At 39.3% G+C, this 23968-nt stretch overlaps 1 protein-coding gene across 1 annotated transcript in view; it reads right to left on the reverse strand.

The window, feature by feature from the left end:
- The window catches only part of grh (grainy head), an 893472-nt gene that overhangs the window by 371783 nt on the left and 497721 nt on the right, over nucleotides 1-23968 (reverse strand). The window contains exons 4-5 of the mRNA XM_070091236.1: nucleotides 21461-21615; nucleotides 19791-19826 (exon numbers count right to left, since the gene is read on the reverse strand). Of these exons, the coding sequence (XP_069947337.1) occupies nucleotides 19791-19826; nucleotides 21461-21615 (191 nt within the window). The remainder of the gene's footprint in view (nucleotides 1-19790; nucleotides 19827-21460; nucleotides 21616-23968) is intronic.

Below are 23968 nucleotides of genomic sequence, written 5' to 3' on the forward strand. Positions count from 1 at the left end.
CCTAAGTACCATGTAGCACACTGAAGACAGGTTCCTAAGTACCTTGTAGCACACTGAAGACAGGTTCCTAAGTACCATGTAGCACACTGAAGACAGGTTCCTAAGTACCATGTAGCACACTGAAGACAGGTTCCTAAGTACTATGTATCACACTGAAGACAGGTTCCTAAGTACCTTGTAGCACACTGAAGACAGGTTCCTAAGTACCATGTAGCACACTGAAGACAGGTTCCTAAGTACCATGTAGCACACTGAAGACAGGTTCCTAAGTACCTTGTAGCACACTGAAGACAGGTTCCTAAGTACCATGTAGCACACTGAAGACAGGTTCCTAAGTACCTTGTAGCACACTGAAGACAGGTTCCTAAGTACCATGTAGCACACTGAAGACAGGTTCCTAAGTACCTTGTAGCACACTGAAGACAGGTTCCTAAGTACCATGTAGCACACTGAAGACAGGTTCCTAAGTACCTTGTAGCACATTGAAGACAGGTTCCTAAGTACCATGTAGCACACTGAAGACAGGTTCCTAAGTACCATGTAGCACACTGAAGACAGTTTCCTAAGTACTATGTAGCACACTGAAGACAGGTTCCTAAGTACCTTGTAGCACACTGAAGACAGGTTCCTAAGTACCATGTAGCACACTGAAGACAGGTTCCTAAGTACCTTGTAGCACACTGAAGACAGGTTCCTAAGTACCATGTAGCACACTGAAGACAGGTTCCTAAGTACCATGTAGCACACTGAAGACAGGTTCCTAAGTACCATGTAGCACACTGAAGACAGGTTCCTAAGTACCATGTAGCACACTGAAGACAGGTTCCTAAGTACCATGTAGCACACTGAAGACAGGTTCCTAAGTACCTTGTAGCACACTGAAGACAGGTTCCTAAGTACCATGTAGCACACTGAAGACAGGTTCCTAAGTACCATGTAGCACACTGAAGACAGGTTCCTAAGTACCATGTAGCACACTGAAGACAGGTTCCTAAGTACCATGTAGCACACTGAAGACAGGTTTCTAAGTACCATGTAGCACACTGAAGACAGGTTCCTAAGTACCATGTAGCACACTGAAGTCAGGTTCCTAAGTACCATGTAGCACACTGAAGACAGGTTCCTAAGTACCTTGTAGCACACTGAAGACAGGTTCCTAAGTACCATGTAGCACACTGAAGACAGGTTCCTAAGTACCATGTAGCACACTGAAGACAGGTTCCTAAGTACCATGTAGCACACTGAAGACAGGTTCCTAAGTACCATGTAGCACACTGAAGACAGGTTCCTAAGTACCTTTTAGTACACTGAAGACAGGTTCCTAAGTACCATGTAGCACACTGAAGACAGGTTCCTAAGTACCTTGTAGCACACTGAAGACAGGTTCCTAAGTACCTTGTAGCACACTGAAGACAGGTTCCTAAGTACCATGTAGCACACTGAAGACAGGTTCCTAAGTACCATGTAGCACACTGAAGACAGGTTCCTAAGTACCATGTAGCACACTGAAGACAGGTTCCTAAGTACCTTGTAGCACACTGAAGACAGGTTCCTAAGTACCTTGTAGCACGCTGAAGTTAACAGTATTAAGAGAGGAACTTTAATATTAGAAAGTTAACAATGCTGATCTTCCTGTTTTTCCAGCACTTGTTGAATCCTTAATTAAGTACACGAACACGGACGAGCACACGAACATTCTAGTTACACAAACACATTGATGTTGTGTACAGCAAGTTGAAGTGTATATTGATTTTCCATGTATGTTGATGTTCCATATATGTTGATGTTCCATGTATGTTGATGTTCCATGTGTGGTGATGTTCCATGTATGTTGATGTTCCATGTGTGGTGATGTTCCATGTATGTTGATGTTCCATGTGTGGTGATGTTCCATGTATGTTGATGTTCCATGTGTAGTGATGTTCCATGTATGTTGATGTTCCATGTATGTTGATGTTCCATGTATGTTGATGTTCCATGTATGTTGATGTTCCATGTGTGGTGATGTTCCATGTATGTTGATGTTCCATGTATGTTGATGTTCCATGTATGTTGATGTTCCATGTATGTTGATGTTCCATGTATGTTGATGTTCCATGTATGTTGATGTTCCATGTATGGTGATGTTCCATGTATGTTGATGTTCCATGTGTGGTGATGTTCCATGTATGTTGATGTTCCATGTATGTTGATGTTCCATGTATGTAGATGTTCCATGTATATTGATTTTCCATGTATGTTGATGTTCCATATATGTTGATGTTCCATGTATGTTGATGTTCCATGTGTGGTGATGTTCCATGTATGTTGATGTTCCATGTGTGGTGATGTTCCATGTATGTTGATGTTCCATGTGTGGTGATGTTCCATGTATGTTGATGTTCCATGTGTAGTGATGTTCCATGTATGTTGATGTTCCATGTATGTTGATGTTCCATGTATGTTGATGTTCCATGTATGTTGATGTTCCATGTGTGGTGATGTTCCATGTATGTTGATGTTCCATGTATGTTGATGTTCCATGTATGTTGATGTTCCATGTATGTTGATGTTCCATGTATGTTGATGTTCCATGTATGTTGATGTTCCATGTATGGTGATGTTCCATGTATGTTGATGTTCCATGTGTGGTGATGTTCCATGTATGTTGATGTTCCATGTATGTTGATGTTCCATGTATGTAGATGTTCCATGTATGTTGATGTTCCATGTATGTTGATGTTCCATGTATGGTGATGTTCCATGTATGGTGATGTTCCATGTATGTTGATGTTCCATGTATGGTGATGTTCCATGTATGGTGATGTTCCATGTATGGTGATGTTCCATGTATGTTGATGTTCCATGTATGTTGATGTTCCATGTATGTTGATGTTACATGTATGTTGATGTTCCATGTAGGGTGATGTTCCATGTATGGTGATGTTCCATGTATGTTGATGTTCCATGTATGTTGATGTTCCATGTATGGTGATGTTCCATGTATGGTGATGTTCCATGTATGTTGATGTTCCATGTATGGTGATGTTCCATGTATGGTGATGTTCCATGTATGGTGATGTTCCATGTATGTTGTTCCATGTATGTTGATGTTCCATGTATGTTGATGTTCCATGTATGTTGATGTTCCATGTATGGTGATGTTCCATGTATGGTGATGTTCCATGTATGTTGATGTTCCATGTATGTTGATGTTCCATGTATGTTGATGTTCCATGTATGTTGATGTTCCATGTATGGTGATGTTCCATGTATGATGATGTTCCATGTATGTTGATGTTCCATGTATGGTGATGTTCCATGTATGTTGATGTTCCATGTATGTTGATGTTCCATGTATGTTGATGTTCCATGTATGTTGATGTTCCATGTATGTTGATGTTCCATGTATGTTGATGTTCCATGTATGTTGATGTTCCATGTATGGTGATGTTCCATGTATGGTGATGTTCCATGTATGTTGATGTTCCATGTATGTTGATGTTCCATGTATGTTGATGTTCCATGTATGTTGATGTTCCATGTATGGTGATGTTCCATGTATGATGATGTTCCATGTATGTTGATGTTCCATGTATGGTGATGTTCCATGTATGTTGATGTTCCATGTATGTTGATGTTCCATGTATGTTGATGTTCCATGTATGTTGATGTTCCATGTATGTTGATGTTCCATGTATGGTGATGTTCCATGTATGTTGATGTTCCATGTATGGTGATGTTCCATGTATGTTGATGTTCCATGTATGTTGATGTTCCATGTATGTTGATGTTCCATGTATGTTGATGTTCCATGTATGGTGATGTTCCATGTATGGTGATGTTCCATGTATGTTGATGTTTCATGTATGGTGATGTTCAATGTATGTTGATGTTCCATGTATGTTGATGTTCCATGTATGTTGATGTTCCATGTATGTTGATGTTCCATGTATGTTGATGTTCCATGTATGTTGATGTTCCATGTATGTTGATGTTCCATGTATGTTGATGTCCCATGTATGTTGATGTTCCATGTATGTTGATGTTCCATGTTTGGTGATGTTCCATGTATGTTGATGTTCCATGTATGTTGATGTTCTATGTGTGGTGATGTTCCATGTATGTTGATGTTCCATGTATGTTGATGTTCCATGTATGTTGATGTTCCATGTATGTTGATGTTCCATGTATGTTGATGTTCCATGTATGTTGATGTTCCATGTGTGGTGATGTTCCATGTATGTTGATGTTCCATGTATGCTGATGTTCCATGTATGTTGATGTTCCATGTGTGGTGATGTTCCATGTATGTTGATGTTCCATGTATGTTGATGTTCCATGTATGTTGATGTTCCATGTATGTTGATGTTCCATGTATGTTGATGTTCCATGTATGTTGATGTTCCATGTATGTTGATGTTCCATGTATGTTGATGTTCCATGTGTGGTGATGTTCCATGTATGTTGATGTTCCATGTGTGGTGATGTTCCATGTATGTTGATGTTCCATGTGTGGTGATGTTCCATGTATGTTGATGTTCCATGTATGTTGATGTTCCATGTATGTTGATGTTCCATGTATGTTGATGTTCCATGTGTGGAGATGTTCCATGTATGTTGATGTTCCATGTGTGGTGATGTTCCATGTATGTTGATGTTCCATGTGTGGTGATGTTCCATGTATGTTGATGTTCCATTTATGTTGATGTTCCATGTATGTTGATGTTCCATGTATGTTGATGTTCCATGTATGTTGATGTTCAATGTATGTTGATGTTCCATGTATGTTGATGTTCCATGTATGTTGATGTTCCATGTATGTTGATGTTCCATGTATGTTGATGTTCCATGTATGTTGATGTTCCATGTATGCTGATGTTCCATGTATGTTGATGTTCCACGTATGTTGATGTTCCACGTATGTTGATGTTCCATGTATGTTGATGTTCCATGTATGTTGATGTTCCATGTATGTTGATGTTCCATGTATGCTGATGTTCCATGTATGTTGATGTTCCATGTATGTTGATGTTCCATGTATGTTGATGTTCCATGTATGTTGATGTTCCATGTATGTTGATGTTCCATGTATGTTGATGTTCCATGTATGCTGATGTTCCATGTATGTTGATGTTCCATGTATGTTGATGTTCCATGTATGTTGATGTTCCATGTATGTTGATGTTCCATGTATGTTGATGTTCCATGTATGTTGATGTTCCATGTATGTTGATGTTCCATGTATGTTGATGTTCCATGTATGTTGATGTTCCATGTATGTTGATGTTCCATGTATGTTGATGTTCCATGTATGTTGATGTTCCATGTATGATGTTCCATGTATGTTGATGTTCCATGTATGTTGATGTTCCATGTATGTTGATGTTCCATGTATGTTGATGTTCCATGTATGTTGATGTTCCATGTATGTTGATGTTCCATGTATGCTGATGTTCCATGTATGTTGATGTTCCATGTATGTTGATGTTCCATGTATGTTGATGTTCCATGTATGTTGATGTTCCATGTATGTTGATGTTCCATGTATGTTGATGTTCCATGTATGTTGATGTTCCATGTATGTTGATGTTCCATGTATGCTGATGTTCCATGTATGTTGATGTTCCATGTATGTTGATGTTCCATGTATGTTGATGTTCCATGTATGTTGATGTTCCATGTATGTTGATGTTCCATGTATGTTGATGTTCCATGTATGCTGATGTTCCATGTATGCTGATGTTCCATGTATGTTGATGTTCCATGTATGTTGATGTTCCATGTATGTTGATGTTCCATGTATGTTGATGTTCCATGTATGTTGATGTTCCATGTATGTTGATGTTCCATGTATGTTGATGTTCCATGTATGTTGATGTTCCATGTATGTTGATGTTCCATGTATGCTGATGTTCCCTGTATGCTGATGTTCCATGTATGTTGATGTTCCATGTATGTTGATGTTCCATGTATGTTGATGTTCCATGTATGTTGATGTTCCATGTATGTTGATGTTCCATGTATGTTGATGTTCCATGTATGTTGATGTTCCATGTATGTTGATGTTCCATGTATGTTGATGTTCCATGTATGTTGATGTTCCATGTATGTTGATGTTCCATGTATGCTGATGTTCCATGTATGCTGATGTTCCATGTATGTTGATGTTCCATGTATGTTGATGTTCCATGTATGTTGATGTTCCATGTATGTTGATGTTCCATGTATGTTGATGTTCCATGTATGTTGATGTTCCATGTATGTTGATGTTCCATGTATGTTGATGTTCCATGTATGTTGATGTTCCATGTATGTTGATGTTCCATGTATGTTGATGTTCCATGTATGTTGATGTTCCATGTGTGGTGATGTTCCATGTATGTTGATGTTCCATGTATGTTGATGTTCCATGTATGTTGATGTTCCATGTATGTTGATGTTCCATGTATGTTGATGTTCCATGTATGTTGATGTTCCATGTATGTTGATGTTCCATGTATGGTGATGTTCCATGTATGCTGATGTTCCATGTATGCTGATGTTCCATGTATGTTGATGTTCCATGTATGGTGATGTTCCATGTATGTTGATGTTCCATGTATGGTGATGTTCCATGTATGTTGATGTTCCATGTATGTTGATGTTCCATGTATGTTGATGTTCCATGTATGTTGATGTTCCATGTATGTTGATGTTCCATGTATGGTGATGTTCCATGTATGTTGATGTTTCATGTATGGTGATGTTCCATGTATGTTGATGTTCCATGTATGTTGATGTTCCATGTATGTTGATGTTCCATGTATGTTGATGTTCCATGTATGTTGATGTTCCATGTATGTTGATGTTCCATGTATGTTGATGTTCCATGTATGTTGATGTTCCATGTATGTTGATGTCCCATGTATGTTGATGTTCCATGTATGTTGATGTTCCATGTGTGGTGATGTTCCATGTATGTTGATGTTCCATGTATGTTGATGTTCTATGTGTGGTGATGTTCCATGTATGTTGATGTTCCATGTATGTTGATGTTCCATGTATGTTGATGTTCCATGTATGTTGATGTTCCATGTATGTTGATGTTCCATGTATGTTGATGTTCCATGTGTGGTGATGTTCCATGTATGTTGATGTTCCATGTATGCTGATGTTCCATGTATGTTGATGTTCCATGTGTGGTGATGTTCCATGTATGTTGATGTTCCATGTATGTTGATGTTCCATGTATGTTGATGTTCCATGTATGTTGATGTTCCATGTATGTTGATGTTCCATGTATGTTGATGTTCCATGTATGTTGATGTTCCATGTGTGGTGATGTTCCATGTATGTTGATGTTCCATGTGTGGTGATGTTCCATGTATGTTGATGTTCCATGTGTGGTGATGTTCCATGTATGATGATGTTCCATGTATGTTGATGTTCCATGTATGTTGATGTTCCATGTATGTTGATGTTCCATGTATGTTGATGTTCCATGTGTGGAGATGTTCCATGTATGTTGATGTTCCATGTGTGGTGATGTTCCATGTATGTTGATGTTCCATGTGTGGTGATGTTCCATGTATGTTGATGTTCCATGTATGTTGATGTTCCATGTATGTTGATGCTCCATGTATGTTGATGTTCCATGTATGTTGATGTTCCATGTATGTTGATGTTCCATGTATGTTGATGTTCCATGTATGTTGATGTTCCATGTATGTTGATGTTCCATGTATGTTGATGTTCCATGTATGTTGATGTTCCATGTATGCTGATGTTCCATGTATGTTGATGTTCCACGTATGTTGATGTTCCATGTATGTTGATGTTCCATGTATGTTGTTGTTCCATGTATGTTGATGTTCCATGTATGTTGATGTTCCATGTATGCTGATGTTCCATGTATGTTGATGTTCCATGTATGTTGATGTTCCATGTATGTTGATGTTCCATGTATGTTGATGTTCCATGTATGTTGATGTTCCATGTATGTTGATGTTCCATGTATGCTGATGTTCCATGTATGTTGATGTTCCATGTATGTTGATGTTCCATGTATGTTGATGTTCCATGTATGTTGATGTTCCATGTATGTTGATGTTCCATGTATGTTGATGTTCCATGTATGTTGATGTTCCATGTATGTTGATGTTCCATGTATGCTGATGTTCCATGTATGTTGATGTTCCATGTATGTTGATGTTGCATGTATGTTGATGTTCCATGTATGTTGATGTTCCATGTATGTTGATGTTCCATGTATGTTGATGTTCCATGTATGTTGATGTTCCATGTATGTTGATGTTCCATGTATGTTGATGTTCCATGTATGTTGATGTTCCATGTATGTTGATGTTCCATGTATGCTGATGTTCCATGTATGTTGATGTTCCATGTATGTTGATGTTCCATGTATGTTGATGTTCCATGTATGTTGATGTTCCATGTATGTTGATGTTCCATGTATGTTGATGTTCCATGTATGTTGATGTTCCATGTATGCTGATGTTCCATGTATGTTGATGTTCCATGTATGTTGATGTTCCATGTATGTTGATGTTCCATGTATGTTGATGTTCCATGTATGTTGATGTTCCATGTATGTTGATGTTCCATGTATGTTGATGTTCCATGTATGTTGATGTTCCATGTATGTTGATGTTCCATGTATGTTGATGTTCCATGTATGTTGATGTTCCATGTATGTTGATGTTCCATGTATGCTGATGTTCCATGTATGTTGATGTTCCGTGTATGTTGATGTTCCATGTATGTTGATGTTCCATGTATGTTGATGTTCCATGTATGTTGATGTTCCATGTATGTTGATGTTCCATGTATGTTGATGTTCCATGTGTGTTGATGTTCCATGTATGTTGATGTTCCATGTATGTTGATGTTCCATGTATGTTGATGTTCCATGTATGTTGATGTTCCATGTATGCTGATGTTCCATGTATGTTGATGTTCCATGTATGTTGATGTTCCATGTATGTTGATGTTCCATGTATGTTGATGTTCCATGTATGTTGATGTTCCATGTATGTTGATGTTCCATGTATGTTGATGTTCCATGTATGTTGATGTTCCATGTTAGTTGATGTTCCATGTATGTTGATGTTCCATGTATGTTGATGTTCCATGTATGTTGATGTTCCATGTATTTTGATGTTCCATGTATGTTGATGTTCCATGTGTGGTGATGTTCCATGTATGTTGATGTTCCATGTATGTTGATGTTCCATGTATGTTGATGTTCCATGTATGTTGATGTTCCATATATGTTGATGTTCCATGTATGTTGATGTTCCATGTATGTTGATGTTCCATGTATGGTGATGTTCCATGTATGGTGATGTTCCATGTATGTTGATGTTCCATGTATGTTGATGTTCCATGTATGTTGATGTTCCATGTATGTTGATATTCCATGTATGTTGATGTTCCATGTATGTTGATGTTCCATGTATGTTGATGTTCCATGTATGTTGATGTTCCATGTATGTTGATGTTCCATGTATGTTGATGTTCCATGTATGTTGATGTTCCATGTATGTTGATGTTCCATGTATGTTGATGTTCCATGTATGTTGATGTTCCATGTATGTTGATGTTCCATGTATGTTGATGTTCCATGTATGTTGATGTTCCATGTATGTTGATGTTCCATGTATGTTGATGTTCCATGTATGTTGATGTTCCATGTATGTTGATGTTCCATATATGTTGATGTTCCATGTATGTTGATGTTCCATGTATGTTGATGTTCCATGTATGTTGATGTTCCATGTATGTTGATGTTCCATGTATGTTGATGTTCCATGTATGTTGATGTTCCATGTATGTTGATGTTCCATGTATGTTGATGTTCCATGTATGCTGATGTTCCATGTATGTTGATGTTCCATGTATGTTGATGTTCCATGTATGTTGATGTTCCATGTGTGGTGATGTTCCATGTATGTTGATGTTCCATGTATGTTGATGTTCCATGTATGTTGATGTTCCATGTGTGGTGATGTTCCATGTATGTTGATGTTCCATGTATGTTGATGTTCCATGTATGTTGATGTTCCATGTATGTTGATGTTCCATGTATGTTGATGTTCCATGTGTGGTGATGTTCCATGTATGTTGATGTTCCATGTATGTTGATGTTCCATGTATGTTGATGTTCCATGTGTGGTGATGTTCCATGTATGTTGATGTTCCATGTATGTTGATGTTCCATGTATGTTGATGTTCCATGTATGTTGATGTTCCATGTATGTTGATGGTCCATGTATGTTGATGTTCCATGTATGTTGATGTTCCATGTGTGGTGATGTTCCATGTATGTTGATGTTCCATGTATGTTGATGTTCCATGTATGTTGATGTTCCATGTATGTTGATGTTCCATGTATGTTGATGTTCCATGTATGTTGATGTTCCATGTGTGTTGACTTCTTTGTTATTCACTGTTAAAACTGTGGAACTGTTTAAGTATTTATCCCATATTTCATAAGAGTATTGATGTAGGAGCAATGATGAAGCAGCAGTGATGCAGGAACAGTGATGTAAGAGCAGTGATGCAGGAACAGTGATGTAGTAGCAGTGATGCAGGAACAGTGATGTAGTAGCAGTGATGTCAAGGTTACCTGCTGTCCAAGCAGCAGAACACTACAGTCCAAGCAGAGAGTAACACTGTTGTTATCGCTTTATTCTTCAGGGAAACTCCCCTGAGACAGGTTTTTAGTTAATGGTGCCGGCCCTTGGATGCCGGCATTATGGTGCCTGCATTACGAAGCCAGCCCCATGGTGCCGGCAGTGTGGTAGAAAAACGGCGAGACGTTATTCTTGGTAATGATATTGTCTACGAACCCAGATGTGAAGACGAAAGCCGCTCTATGAACCCAGCGATTGTGAACCCGGTCAAGTGAAGTGACTCCTGAAACGTGATCCCGGACATCACAGAGGTTTGCAGGCAACTGAACTAGGGGGAGATAGAATGCCAGAGTCTTTCCCCATTACGTCTCCCCGCATTCCTCTGAGTTGTTGCAAGTGTTGAGTGAGGAATTTCTGGCATCGCAGAAGAAATACGATGGTACTGAACACTCCTGGATACATTGGAAGGATGACAACATTACGAAGGGTGGACAAAGGACACTTGCATACAGTTCAGGACTGAAGAAGCCACTCAGGGCGAAACATTTCCCTTAATGAATATCATGAAGAGTATATGAGAGACCTGGTGATGTTGATATCTGTGATCTCTAAAACTACTCACAAGAAACATGTACTTTTTTAAACGACGAGACTCAAATAACTTCATAACCAACTGCATTGGCACGAAAATTTAGTGAGTTGCTTCCACTACATAGAAGAGATGTTCGTGTCAGCTGTCGTGTGGTATGCAGTTGTGATAGAACCCCCACACTAGACAGCATAAACAAAGCATCAATACTGATAGAACTTTTGATGGAACCTCCAGGCTAGACAGCATGAAACATCAATATTCATGGAACCAAAGCCACACTGGTGCCAACACACTCATTACCTGTCCTCTACTGACCCTCACGCCAGATGGGCTTACCTAACGCTACGTTTCCATAGGAGTTTCTTCCTTAAGGATGTAAGAAAATTTGTCCCGGAGAGAAATAATCGTAAGGATTGAAAGATAGAGATTTCTCTTCCAACTGAGCACGTTTTAATGAGATCCCTTCATAAATTTTCAAGCCGAAAGAGCCAGAATGTCCCGTGGATCAGCAACACAGAAGCCCTAACTCCTTAAGGCTCAAAAAGCCCATTACATTATGTTCATTCATGAACCATATTTCCATGATGTCCTTAGCCATTTCTTGCCCCAAACCACGGGTTTATGGGCTACAAAAATGTCATACGGAAGCCGGCAACAATCTGGAAATTCATCTTAACGACTGTTTGGGCATATTTTTTGCTGGGTATAAAAACACAATCAAGACTCACTCATTCCTTGCTAGAATTCCACATTGTGACTTCTTCAGCCTCTTGTTGTGGTGTTTGTAACAGGCTAAGATGCTGGTGTGGACTGTGAGCACACACACGCACACACACACAAACACACACACACACACGCACACACACACACACACACACACACACACACACACACACACACACACACACACACACACACACACACACAGAGGGAGTAGATATGTTGTGCGTGCCACTTACCACAATCTTCAACACGTCCCTGGAAACTGGGCAACTACCTGAGGTATGGAAGACGGCAAATGTAGTTCCCATTTTTAAAAAAGGAGACAGAAAAGAGGCACTAAACTATAGACCTGTGTCATTGACGTGTATAGTATGCAAAGTTATAGAGATTATCAGGAGGAGAGTGGTGGAGCACCTGGAACGGAACAAGAGTATAAATGCCAACCAGCACGGATTCATGGAAGGCAAATCCTGTGTCACAAACCTTCTGGAGTTTTATGATAAAATAACAGAAGTAAGACACGAGAGAGAGGGGTGGGTTGATTGCATCTTCTTGGACTGCAAGAAGGCCTTTGACACAGTTCCTCACAAGAGATTAGTGCAGAAGCTAGAGCATCAGGCGCATATAACAGGAAGGGCACTGCAATGGATCAGAGAGGCAACAACGAGTCATGGTACGTAATGATGTATCACAGTGGGCACCCGTGACGAGCGGGGTCCCACAGGGGTCGGTCCTAGGACCAGTGCTATTTTTGGTATATGTGAACGACATGATGGAAGGGTTAGACTCAGAAGTGTCCCTGTTTGCAGATGATGTGAAGTTAATGAGGAGAATTAAATCTGATGAGGACCAGGCAGGACTTCAAAGAGACCTGGACAGACTGGACACCTGGTCCAGCAAATGGCTTCTCGAATTTAATCCTGCCAAATGCAAAGTCATGAAGATAGGGGAAGGGCACAGAAGACCACAGAGTATAGGCTAGGTGGCCAAAGACTGCAAACCTCACTCAAGGAGAAAGATCTTGGGGTGGGTATAACACCGAGCATGTCTCCGGAAGCATACATCAATCAGATAACTGCTGCAGCATATGGGCGCCTGGCAAACCTGAGAACAGCATTCCGATACCTTAGTAAGGAATCGTTCAAGACACTGTACACCGTGTATGTCAGGCCCATACTGGAGTATGCAGCACCTGTTTGGAACCCGCACTTGATAAAGCACGTCAAGAAACTAGAGAAAGTACAAAGGTTTGCGGCAAGGTTAGTTCCAGAGCTAAGGGGAATGTCCTATGAAGAAAGATTAAGGGAAATCGGCCTGACGACACTGGAGGACAGGAGGGTCAGGGGAGACATGATAACGACATATAAAATACTGCGTGGAATAGACAAGGTGGACAAAGACAGGATGTTCCAGGGAGGGGACACAGAAACAAGAGGCCACAATTGGAAGTTGAAGACACAAATGAGTCAGAGAGATATTAGGAAGTATTTCTTCAGTCATAGAGTTGTAAGGCAGTGGAATAGCCTAGAAAATGACGTAGTGGAGGCAGGAACCATACACAGGTTTAAGACGAGGTTTGATAAAGCTCATGGAGCGGGGAGAGAGAGGGCCCAGTAGCAACCGGTGAAGAGGCGGGGCCAGAAGCTAAGACTCGACCCCTGCAACCACAAATAGGTGAGTACAAATAGGTGAGTACACACACACACACACCTTCCCTACGTAATGTTATTAATTTATTTAATATCAGTGCTTGTTGGATGGGTGTCTTATGACTTAAAAACAGTCAGCCTTTCAGGCACCAGGCACCAGGCAACAGGCACCAGGCACCAGGCACCAGGCACCAGGCACCAGGCACCAGGCACCAGGCACTGGTATAGGTGGCACCCTTGGGTTCTTATTTTCTACTTCCCTCCTTCATTCTAGCAAAAACGTTCACTCTGGACGTGTTTGCTCGGATTTTATCCCCTTTCCTGCAATATTGCCAGCTCCTGATAATGTGTTGATTGCAGCATGAAAGGCCTAGAGCTATCTTTTAACTCCCCCCGTGGTTATTTTGCATCTTGCATCGCTTGTTCGAGACTTTTTTTCATAATACAAGAACATATTGGTCAGAAGTAGGTGCAATTCTGGCCAGTTTGTTTGCGAGATAATTCCAAACAAAACTGTGTCTATGAGACAATACCAGACCGCAATGTTACCACAGATGACTCTGTGGTAACCACCTAGATGACGTCATCTCAGTGTAGTTAGAATAACATTCTTGAATAAATAATAAGAGACCAGAGTTTCCATACATTAAGTCGCATATCTTTACCAACTTTAGCAATGTATAATACGTCGAAGTTCCAGGGAGTGTATCGTGAGTGTAGCAATATTACCAGTGGTATCAATATTACCAGTGGTGTGTATCAATATTACCAGTTGTATCAATATTACTAGTGGTGTGTATCAATATTACCAGTAGTATCAATATTACCAGTGGATCAATATTACCAGTGACATCAATATTACCAATGGTATCAATATTACCAGTGGTGTGTATCAATATTACCAGTGGTATCAATATTACCAGTGGTGTGTATCAATATTACCAGTGGTGTGTATCAATATTACCAGTAGTGTGCATCAATATTATCAGTGGTGTGTATCAACATTACCCTCGGTTGTTCATTTAAAGGCTCATCATTACCCTCGGTTGTTCATTTAAAGGCTCAACATTACCCTCGGTTGTTCACTTCACAAGGTAACTCGTCGGTCAGAATAACTTATTATGAAGACTCCCCTACATAAAGACTTCAGGAACAACCCATCCTATTAGTCACTGATATCATTTAACAGTTGTAAACAGAGACAAGAGGGAGACTAGCGAAGGAATCTTAAACAGTGAAAAATGTGACATAGTTGCGTCTACCACGCTCAGTGGCTCCCAGTTTTCTGTTTGCGCCACAGAACTTTCTATCGCCTTTTTCTTATATTTATATTTCCGATGTGGCAGGTTATAATTGGTTATTTTGTGGGTAGACAAAATAACCACTCTTAACCTAATCTCACTTTATCTAATATCACCTAATGTAACGTAACGTAACCTGACACAACCTAACCTAACCTAACATAACCTATCCTAACCTAAACTTAACCTAACACAACCTTACCAAACTTAAAATGACCCCAGCAACATCACGCACACAGAATCATCAAGAGACACAGCATCATCAAGAGACAAGGGGAATCAAGAGACACAACATCATCAAGAGACACAGCATTATGAGGCACAGCATCATCAACAAAAAACAATAACATCAGTAGATTAGTAATCACAACTTTCCCCAGAGAGTAACGTTGATCAAGGTGTGTATTTTCTCCCTTGCAAGCAACGTTAAGACAAAGTATAGGTCTTGGAACAGGAAAAAGTTTGAAGAACGTACGAGCATAAACACCAGAACGGTCAAGACAACCAGTGCTATGTAGTCTTGCACTTGTGACCACAATGTAGATTTTAGCAATTACTAGCTAGTGTTTAAATCGGATAATTATACAGAGAGAGACGTGTTATCGAAGAACATCTTAGTGCTGTAGTGGAGAACTTTTATACGTCAGTAGAACAACTCACCTTCAACACGATACATCGCATCCAAGTTAATGATGAATATTAATGAATATTACAATGTTCATCAATAAAGTTATTGGCAAGAATGAGCACAGTGAGTGTTAAACTCGTGTTCAGATGAACGAAAGTCAGGCGAGACCTATTCCTTGTACGGGTAATGAATGTTAATAATAATAATAATAATAATAATAATAATAATAATAATAATAATAATAATAATAATAATAATAATAATAATAATTATTATTATTATTATTATTATTATTATTATTAATTATTATAATTTTATTTCTGCATGATACAATGTTTGTACAGAGATGATTGCCATTTAGCTGTGCAGCCAGAAAGCCCATAGGTAATTGATGCCCATAATTTGATACCCATAGTAAATTGATACCCATAGTTAATTGATAACCATAGTTAACTGATACCCGCAAATGATTTAGAAAAAAACACGTGAGCCAACACTATGACATATATATTAGAATAATTACGGTCATGGGACCTTGATTAGAAGTGATCAAGGCCCCAGGACAGTAACGCACTCTAATATGTCCTAGTGTTTCCTCACACGTCTTTTTAAAACCAGATCAATGAACTTCAGATGATTAAACCCAACAAAATGTGTTTTTCTTGTTTTAACGCCTTGAGTGCAGACATTTGTGCATGGAGGAGGAGAAGGAGGTAGCCAGTGTTCATCCCTGGTGTGTTGAATATTGTTGCTAGCAACACAAGCACCAGAGTGCACCACTACAATGTGCTCTTCTTGGTATGGGTACCATGGGTATCTCATGCACCCTACGTAATATGATTCTCTGTCTCTCTGTCTTTCTCCAGTGTATACATACAGCCTCACGAAGAAGAAGAATTTTACCTCGAAGTCTTTTTTCATTTCTCCGAGACTACGGGTCCTTACATATGTACTCACCTAGTTGAGGTTGCAGGGGTCGAGTCCAAGCTCCTGGCCCCGTGTTTGTATATATATATATATATATATATATATATATATATATATATATATATATATATATATATATATATATATATATATATATATATATATATATACAATAAGATCACAGTAAACAGGTGATTTTAAAATATGCAAAACAACCACTGTGAAAAAATAGTGAAATTCCAACCGCTTTCGTGACTTCTCACATTATCAAGGAACTACATAGTTCCTTGATAATGTGAGCAGTCACGAAAGCGCTTGGAATTTCACTATTTCTTCGCAGTGCTTGTTCTGAATATATATATATATATATATATATATATATATATATATATATATATATATATATATATACATATATATATATATATATATATATATATATATATATATATATATATATATATATATATATCCTTTCCCATTTCGTATTAAAGCTGATTACTTCCTATTGCCCTAGCGGGTCTTACGCTTCTCTGTTAATAAAATAATAATAAAGACTTTTAACACCAATGGCATCAAAAACATGTCTCATAGGTAGACGAAATTAAGAAAATATTGATACCAAAATACATAAATTTTTTAATGATACCTACACAAAATACTGATAACAAATAGTTAACCCATAATATAATAATAATAATTATAATAATAATAATAATAATAATAATAATAATAATAATAATAATAATAATACCAAAATACACAAAATACTTAATGATTTCAAAATATACAAAATAATTACTGATACTAAATACACAAAATACTTAAAATAAAAATAAACTACAAAAACTAAAACAATGAAATATTAGAAGTTATCATGCAAGAATAATACCACGTGCAACATAGCAGTATCATGCAGGATCATGCAACCACATCACCACAAACTGCTCACTGATCAACCACACTACCACAGCTCTAATCTCACAACAGAGTGGAAAAGTAATGTGAAGGACCTGGGAGTGGTAATGTCTGAGGATCTCACTTTCAAGGACCACAACAATGCCACTATCACATCTGCGAGGAAACTGACAGGATGGATAATGAGAACATTCAAGACAAGAGATGCCAAGCCAATGACGATCCTTTTTAAATCACATGTTCTCTCTAGGCTGGAATATTGCTGTACAATAGACCCCGGGTTGTCTTCAAGAGGGAGCTGGACAGATACCTAAAGTCAGTACCGATCAGCCGGGCTGTGGTTCGCACTTTGGACTACGCGCGGCCAGCAGTAACAGCCTCGTTGATCAGGCTCTGATCCACCAGGAGGCCTGATCATGGACTGGGCCGCGGGGGTGTTGATCCCCGGAATACCTTCCAGGTAGACTTCAGGTAGACTACCACAAACTACTCAATAATCAGCTACATCACCACAAACTACTTTATCAACCATACCACCACAAACTGCTCACTGATCAACCACACAAGCACAAGCAACCCACTGATCAACCACACAAGCACAAACTGCTCACTAATCAACCACATCACCACAAACTACCCACTAATCAACCACACAACCACAAACTGCTCACTGATCAACTATATCTCCACAAACTACTCATCAATCAACCACACAACCACAGACTACTTACCAGTCAACCACACCACCACAAACTAATTAATGAACCAACAACTAATTAATCCTACTTAAATTATCAGATAAACCACAAGACATTTAACTGCTACACTGTTAAGCAAGACCAATCACCGTGTTGGAGAGAGAGAGAGAGAGAGAGAGAGAGAGAGAGAGAGAGAGAGAGAGAGAGAGAGAGAGAGAGAGAGAGAGAGAGAGAGAGAGAGAGAGAGTACAAGGGTTGAAGAGGAGAGTGTGTGGGAGAGAGAGAAATACACACATCTCAGTATACATCTGGAGTGTTAGGACACATCAGAGAGGATAAACATCTGGAGTGTTAGGACACCGTGAGGTTGAACATCTGGAGTGTTAGGACACATTAGAGAGAGTAAATATCTGGAGTGTTAGGACACATTAGAGAGGGTAAACATCTGGAGTGTTAGGACACATTAGAGAGGGTAAACATCTGGAGTGTTAGGACACATTAGAGAGGATAAACATCTGGAGTGTTAGGACACATTAGAGAGGGTAAACATCTGGAGTGTTAGGACACATTAGAGAGGATAAACATCTGGAGTGTTAGGACACATCAGAGAGGGTAAACATCTGGAGTGTTAGGACACATTAGAGAGGATAAACATCTGGAGTATTAGGACACATTAGAGAGGGTAAACATCTGGAGTGTTAGGACACATTAGAGAGGATAAACATCTGGAGTGTTAGGACACATTAGAGAGGATAAACATCTGGAGTGTTAGGACACATCAGAGAGGGTAAACATCTGGAGTGCTAGGACACATCAGAGAGGGTAAACATCTTGAGTGTTAGGACACATTAGAGAGGGTAAACATTTGGAGTGTTTAGACACATTACAGAGGGTAAATATCTGGAGTGTTAGGACACATCAAAGAGGGTAAAAATCTGCAGTGTTAGGACACATTAGAGAGGGTAAATATCTGGAGTGTTAGGACACATTAGAGAGGGTAAATATCTGGAGTGTTAAGACACATTAGAAAGGATAAACATCTGGAGTGTTAGGACACATTAGAGAGGTTAAACATCTGGAGTGTTAGGACACATCAGAGACGGTAAACATCTGGAGTGTTAGGACACATTAGAGAGGGTAAACATCTGGAGTGTTAGGACACATTAGAGAGGGTAAATATCTGGAGTGTTAGGACACATCAGAGAGGGTAAACATCTGGAGTGTTAGGGCACATTAGAGAGGATAAACATCTAGAGTGTTAGGACACATCAGAGGGTAAACATCTAGAGTGTTAGGACACATCAGAGGGTAAACATCTAGAGTGTTAGGACACATCAGAGGGTAAACATCATGTTAACTGAAGAAGACTCATCTGCAATACTTCAGTATCTCTATTTCCGGAAGGTTTCGCCTACACAGCAGGCTTCCTCAGTCATATACAGCGGTGGCGAAAATGCTGAAGACAGTTAAAGAAGCCACTGAGTGTTCAGTCTCTCAGCACTGGTAAAAACTGTTCAATTTTGTAGCGGACGCTGTTCAACTGAACAACTGCTATAAATGCTGAGATTAAAGAACACTCAATCTTTTCTGCTGTCTTCAGCATTTTAGTCATTTCCGTTCGTAATCTAAGAAGCCTGCTGCGCAGGCGAGACGTTTCGGAATAATAATGGAGTTAGTAATGATATGTTGTTGTCGTTAATCATGAGAGGCAAGAGAGGCAGAGTGTGGGTCTACTCACATCTTAGGAATGTGAATCTTGTCATCTTCGGTGTGTCTGGGGAAACACGAGAACACTCTGGTCAGGAAGTGAGCACGCCCGCTCTGGCTCGTCTATTACAAACACTACTTAGGTTTAAAGTATTATCTAACTCATCCCTGGCTGCTCTAAGTTACCTTGTGTAAAGGCAACCTTATAAATTTGTTTTCTTCCTGTGTGTGTGTGTGTGTGTGTGTGTGTGTGTGTGTGTGTGTGTGTGTGTGTGTGTGTGTCTGTGTATTTACTAACGTGTTGAAAGTGTACAAGACAAGAGTGACTACCACACACAGTGGCAGGTGTTGTGTGCGTGGAAAACAAACTGCATTACAAGCTCTCTTAAACGGTGTATCAAGAATAATTTTTTATATATCTACTGAAATGGGCTCTGCAGTTTAGGCTAATTCTGATGTCTAAGCTGTTGCAGATCAACATGCAATGAGCTTAATCTCCACGCCTTGTTATATTATAAGAGTTAAGGAATTTTGAGTCCAGTGAATAACCAAAGTGTAATGAACACTTGTCAATGTAATAACCCAGATGGAAAGAGAAACTCATGAGAGGAATTGAGCTGTATATTTTGACCCCTTTCTGGGATCCTCTTCATCTGCTGAAGAGGATCCTAGAAGGGGGTTGAAATATACAGATCAATCAGTTTCCTGAGTTTCTGTTTCCATCTGGATTATTACTGAGCTCTGAGTCTGTTGTTTAAGATATTCTGATCCTGATCATGTTCTTAGTTCAATGTCTCTACGGTATGTTACTGAACATGCAGCCAAGGTTATATACTAGCTAATAAAACTATATTTATATAGAAACATTGCTCTAATATATCTATTGAATAAATCTAGATTTATTCTATACTATTGGATCTAGTACTAAAAATTCTCTGAGGCATATTTACTGGTAAATTTTTGATGAAGTCAAAGATTCTACTGATGACTGCTGGACATCAGTTATATTTATTTACAAAATTTGAGAAGTTATCAAGTTAGCTTTACAAAGCTCCATTCTTTTGTAAATAAACAAATGTTTATAATCAGTCATCTTTGCTCCTTGTAAGTCTCTTACTATACTAAATATTTCAAGCAAAAACCTTATGTGTCAATACTTTTAAAAGCTCTATAAATGACATTCACTTTACAATCCCCTCAGAGCTCTATGTCTATGCATTTGCTACAGAATAAATGATATGGTGATACCGACAAGATGTGCAAAAAAGACACTTGTGTACAGTTCAAAACATGTTTTACAGGAAATGTTTCACCACGAGTGGTTTCTGCAGCTTTAATCATTGTATTAATGTTGGTAGAATTACCGACAATATGTTAAGTAAAAGCACACAAATGCAACTAATGTGACATTTTATAGTGGCAACGTTTCGCCCTCCAGGAGATTTGTCAAGCCGTTACATGTAACGGCTTGACAAAGCTCCTGGAGAGCGAAACGTTGTCACAATAAAATGTCGTATTAGTTGCATTTGTGTCCTTTTACTTAACAGACCTAAACATTAGGACTGAAGAAGCTCGTGGCCAAATGTTTCCCGTAATAACTGCCCTCAACCGTACAAAAGTCTCTCCCTCCGTATTTCCTACAAAATTTCCTACACTAGAGAGAAGTCTCACTGAGAGAGCAAGGTGAGTAATACTACTTACATCTTAGGGATCTGGATTTTGTCTCCTTCTGTGTGTCTTGCGAAATCGTGCCACGATCTTGAAGGTCTTTGGGAGGTGGGTGAGGTGCCGGCCGGGGCTCGCAGGTCAGTGCCCATCAGAGACACAGGCTGCACTATGTCTTCATAACCAAAGGTCTGCGGAAGGGAGAGAGATGGTGGTGAGAGGGAGAGGGATTTAATACGTTGACGAATTAGACACATGTGCAACATCTGGGCATCTTTATTGCAGACGTTTCGCCATCCAGTGACTTTATTAATGCAAATTCAAGGACATTATGGGAAGACAGTAGAACTATATGCAAGAGATAGGGTAATCAGTCCCTCAGACTTGGAGATGGTGAAGAGCACCGTAGTCTTGAGGAACCTGAAGTACGGGTATGAAGCTTGGCGCTTATATACTTATATGCAGGTATATACTTATACACAAGTATATACTTATATACAAGTATGAAGGCAAGGGCACATACTGCTTACTAAGCTTCCAAAGGGACAACGTTTCGCTCTACATAAAGCTTTGCATTATTGTTATAATCATGGGGAGCGCTAAACCCGTAGGAATATACAGCGCATGTGGGGGAACTTAAGGTATTCAGATTCGATTCAGGGAACCCGAGCACAGATCCAATTCCCTAGATCAAGAGCCCCTCACCAGCATCAAGGAATCTCCCTTGAGGGAATTCGGTCACCAAGGATACGAACCTCTCGTGGAAGGTCGTAATACACAAATTATATGACATTATTAAGATACACGGCAGCATTGAGGTACAAATTTATGAGAAATATTACTGTGCAAATCACTTGTTCATAGTCCTTACACAAAATTTCAAGTCTAAAGGATAAATTTATGGCACAAAGTCATGGTGCAAATGCTGAACTCAAAAAGGCCAGGGGGTACAAAGGTGTGGGGGGGGGGGAACAGAGATTGTGTTAGTAAGGAACAATATGCACGGAACAAGATGTGAAGAACATAGTTTCTGTTGCTGTTACGCCAGACATAGTATGGGCCAACAGGCCTGCTGCAGTGTTCCTCCTTTCTTATGTTCTTATGTTATGTTGGAAACAACGCACTCCATGAAAAAAATAGTTATAATCATAACCATAATTTTTACAGGTGTGGACCGGTAAGCCAGCGCAAGGCCTAAGGCCTATAACCAAGACCCGCATCAGAAAACATTCTCCTGTTTCCTGACAAACCTTACCTAGCCTAGCACAATATGAGGCAAATTCAATCTCGCTGTGCTCAGTGAAGGTGCAGTGTGTTAAGACTGAACAAATGTAAATATATAGAATTTGCTTCAGTACGTACCTGAGGTATTGAAACAAATTCTTCGGTAGCTTTAGGAACAGGTTGCACAAATACGTGGGTGGTTTTGATAAGGGCCTGCCTTGTGTGGGCCAGTAGTCCTACTACAGTGTAAGGAATCATACACAACTCACCCAGTATTTACAAAACTCGTCAATACATTACTAATCGCCTCTTGAATTCTTAGACAACGCCTAAGTCTCTGACACACCGCATAGGTACATCGTGTAAGATGCCACAGAGGTGCGTTAAATAAGAAGCACCAGTGAAAACATCTCAGTGGTTCACTCACCCACGTAGTTAAAAAAGAAGAAGCACCAGTGAAAACATCTCAGTGGTTCACTCACCCACGTAGTTAAAAAAGAAGAAGCACCAGTGAAAACATCTCAGTGGTTCACTCACCCACGTAGTTAAAAAAGAAGAAGCACCAGTGAAAACATCTCAGTGGTTCACTCACCCACGTAGTTAAAAAAGAAGAAGCACCAGTGAAAACATCTCACTGGTTCACTCACCCACGTAGTTAAAAAAGAAGAAGCACCAGTGAAAACATCTCAGTGGTTCACTCACCCACGTAGTTAAAAAAGAAGAAGCACCAGTGAAAACATCTCAGTGGTTCACTCACCCACGTAGTTAAAAAAGAAGAAGCACCAGTGAAAACATCTCACTGGTTCACTCACCCACGTAGTTAAAAAAGAAGAAGCACCAGTGAAAACATCTCAGTGGTTCACTCACCCACGTAGTTAAAAAAGAAGAAGCACCAGTGAAAACATCTCAGTGGTTCACTCACCCACGTAGTTAAAAAAGAAGAAGCACCAGTGAAAACATCTCAGTGGTTCACTCACCCACGTAGTAATAAAGCAGGAAGAGAAAGCAACGATGAATGCCAAGTCAATAAAGAATTACTACCACGCACATTTGACGTAAATTGGCCAAGGATGAGACATAGAACATGCAAGAAAGGCAACTTCAGGAGTTATTGGGTAGTTGAAGGAGCCTTTGTATGTAAGCTAAGATTTAGTACATATTACACAGACAAGGTATTTATAAAGTTTGTGTGTGTGTCTTCTACATCTACAAGGTAAACATTACCTGGACACCACAACAACGGAAATATTAAAATTGAAGGTAAAATGTATTGAAATATTAAATACATATTCATTATATATATATATATATATATATATA

Source organism: Cherax quadricarinatus, chromosome 34 (genome assembly GCF_038502225.1).
Source record: "Cherax quadricarinatus isolate ZL_2023a chromosome 34, ASM3850222v1, whole genome shotgun sequence".
NCBI classification, from domain to species: domain Eukaryota; kingdom Metazoa; phylum Arthropoda; class Malacostraca; order Decapoda; family Parastacidae; genus Cherax; species Cherax quadricarinatus.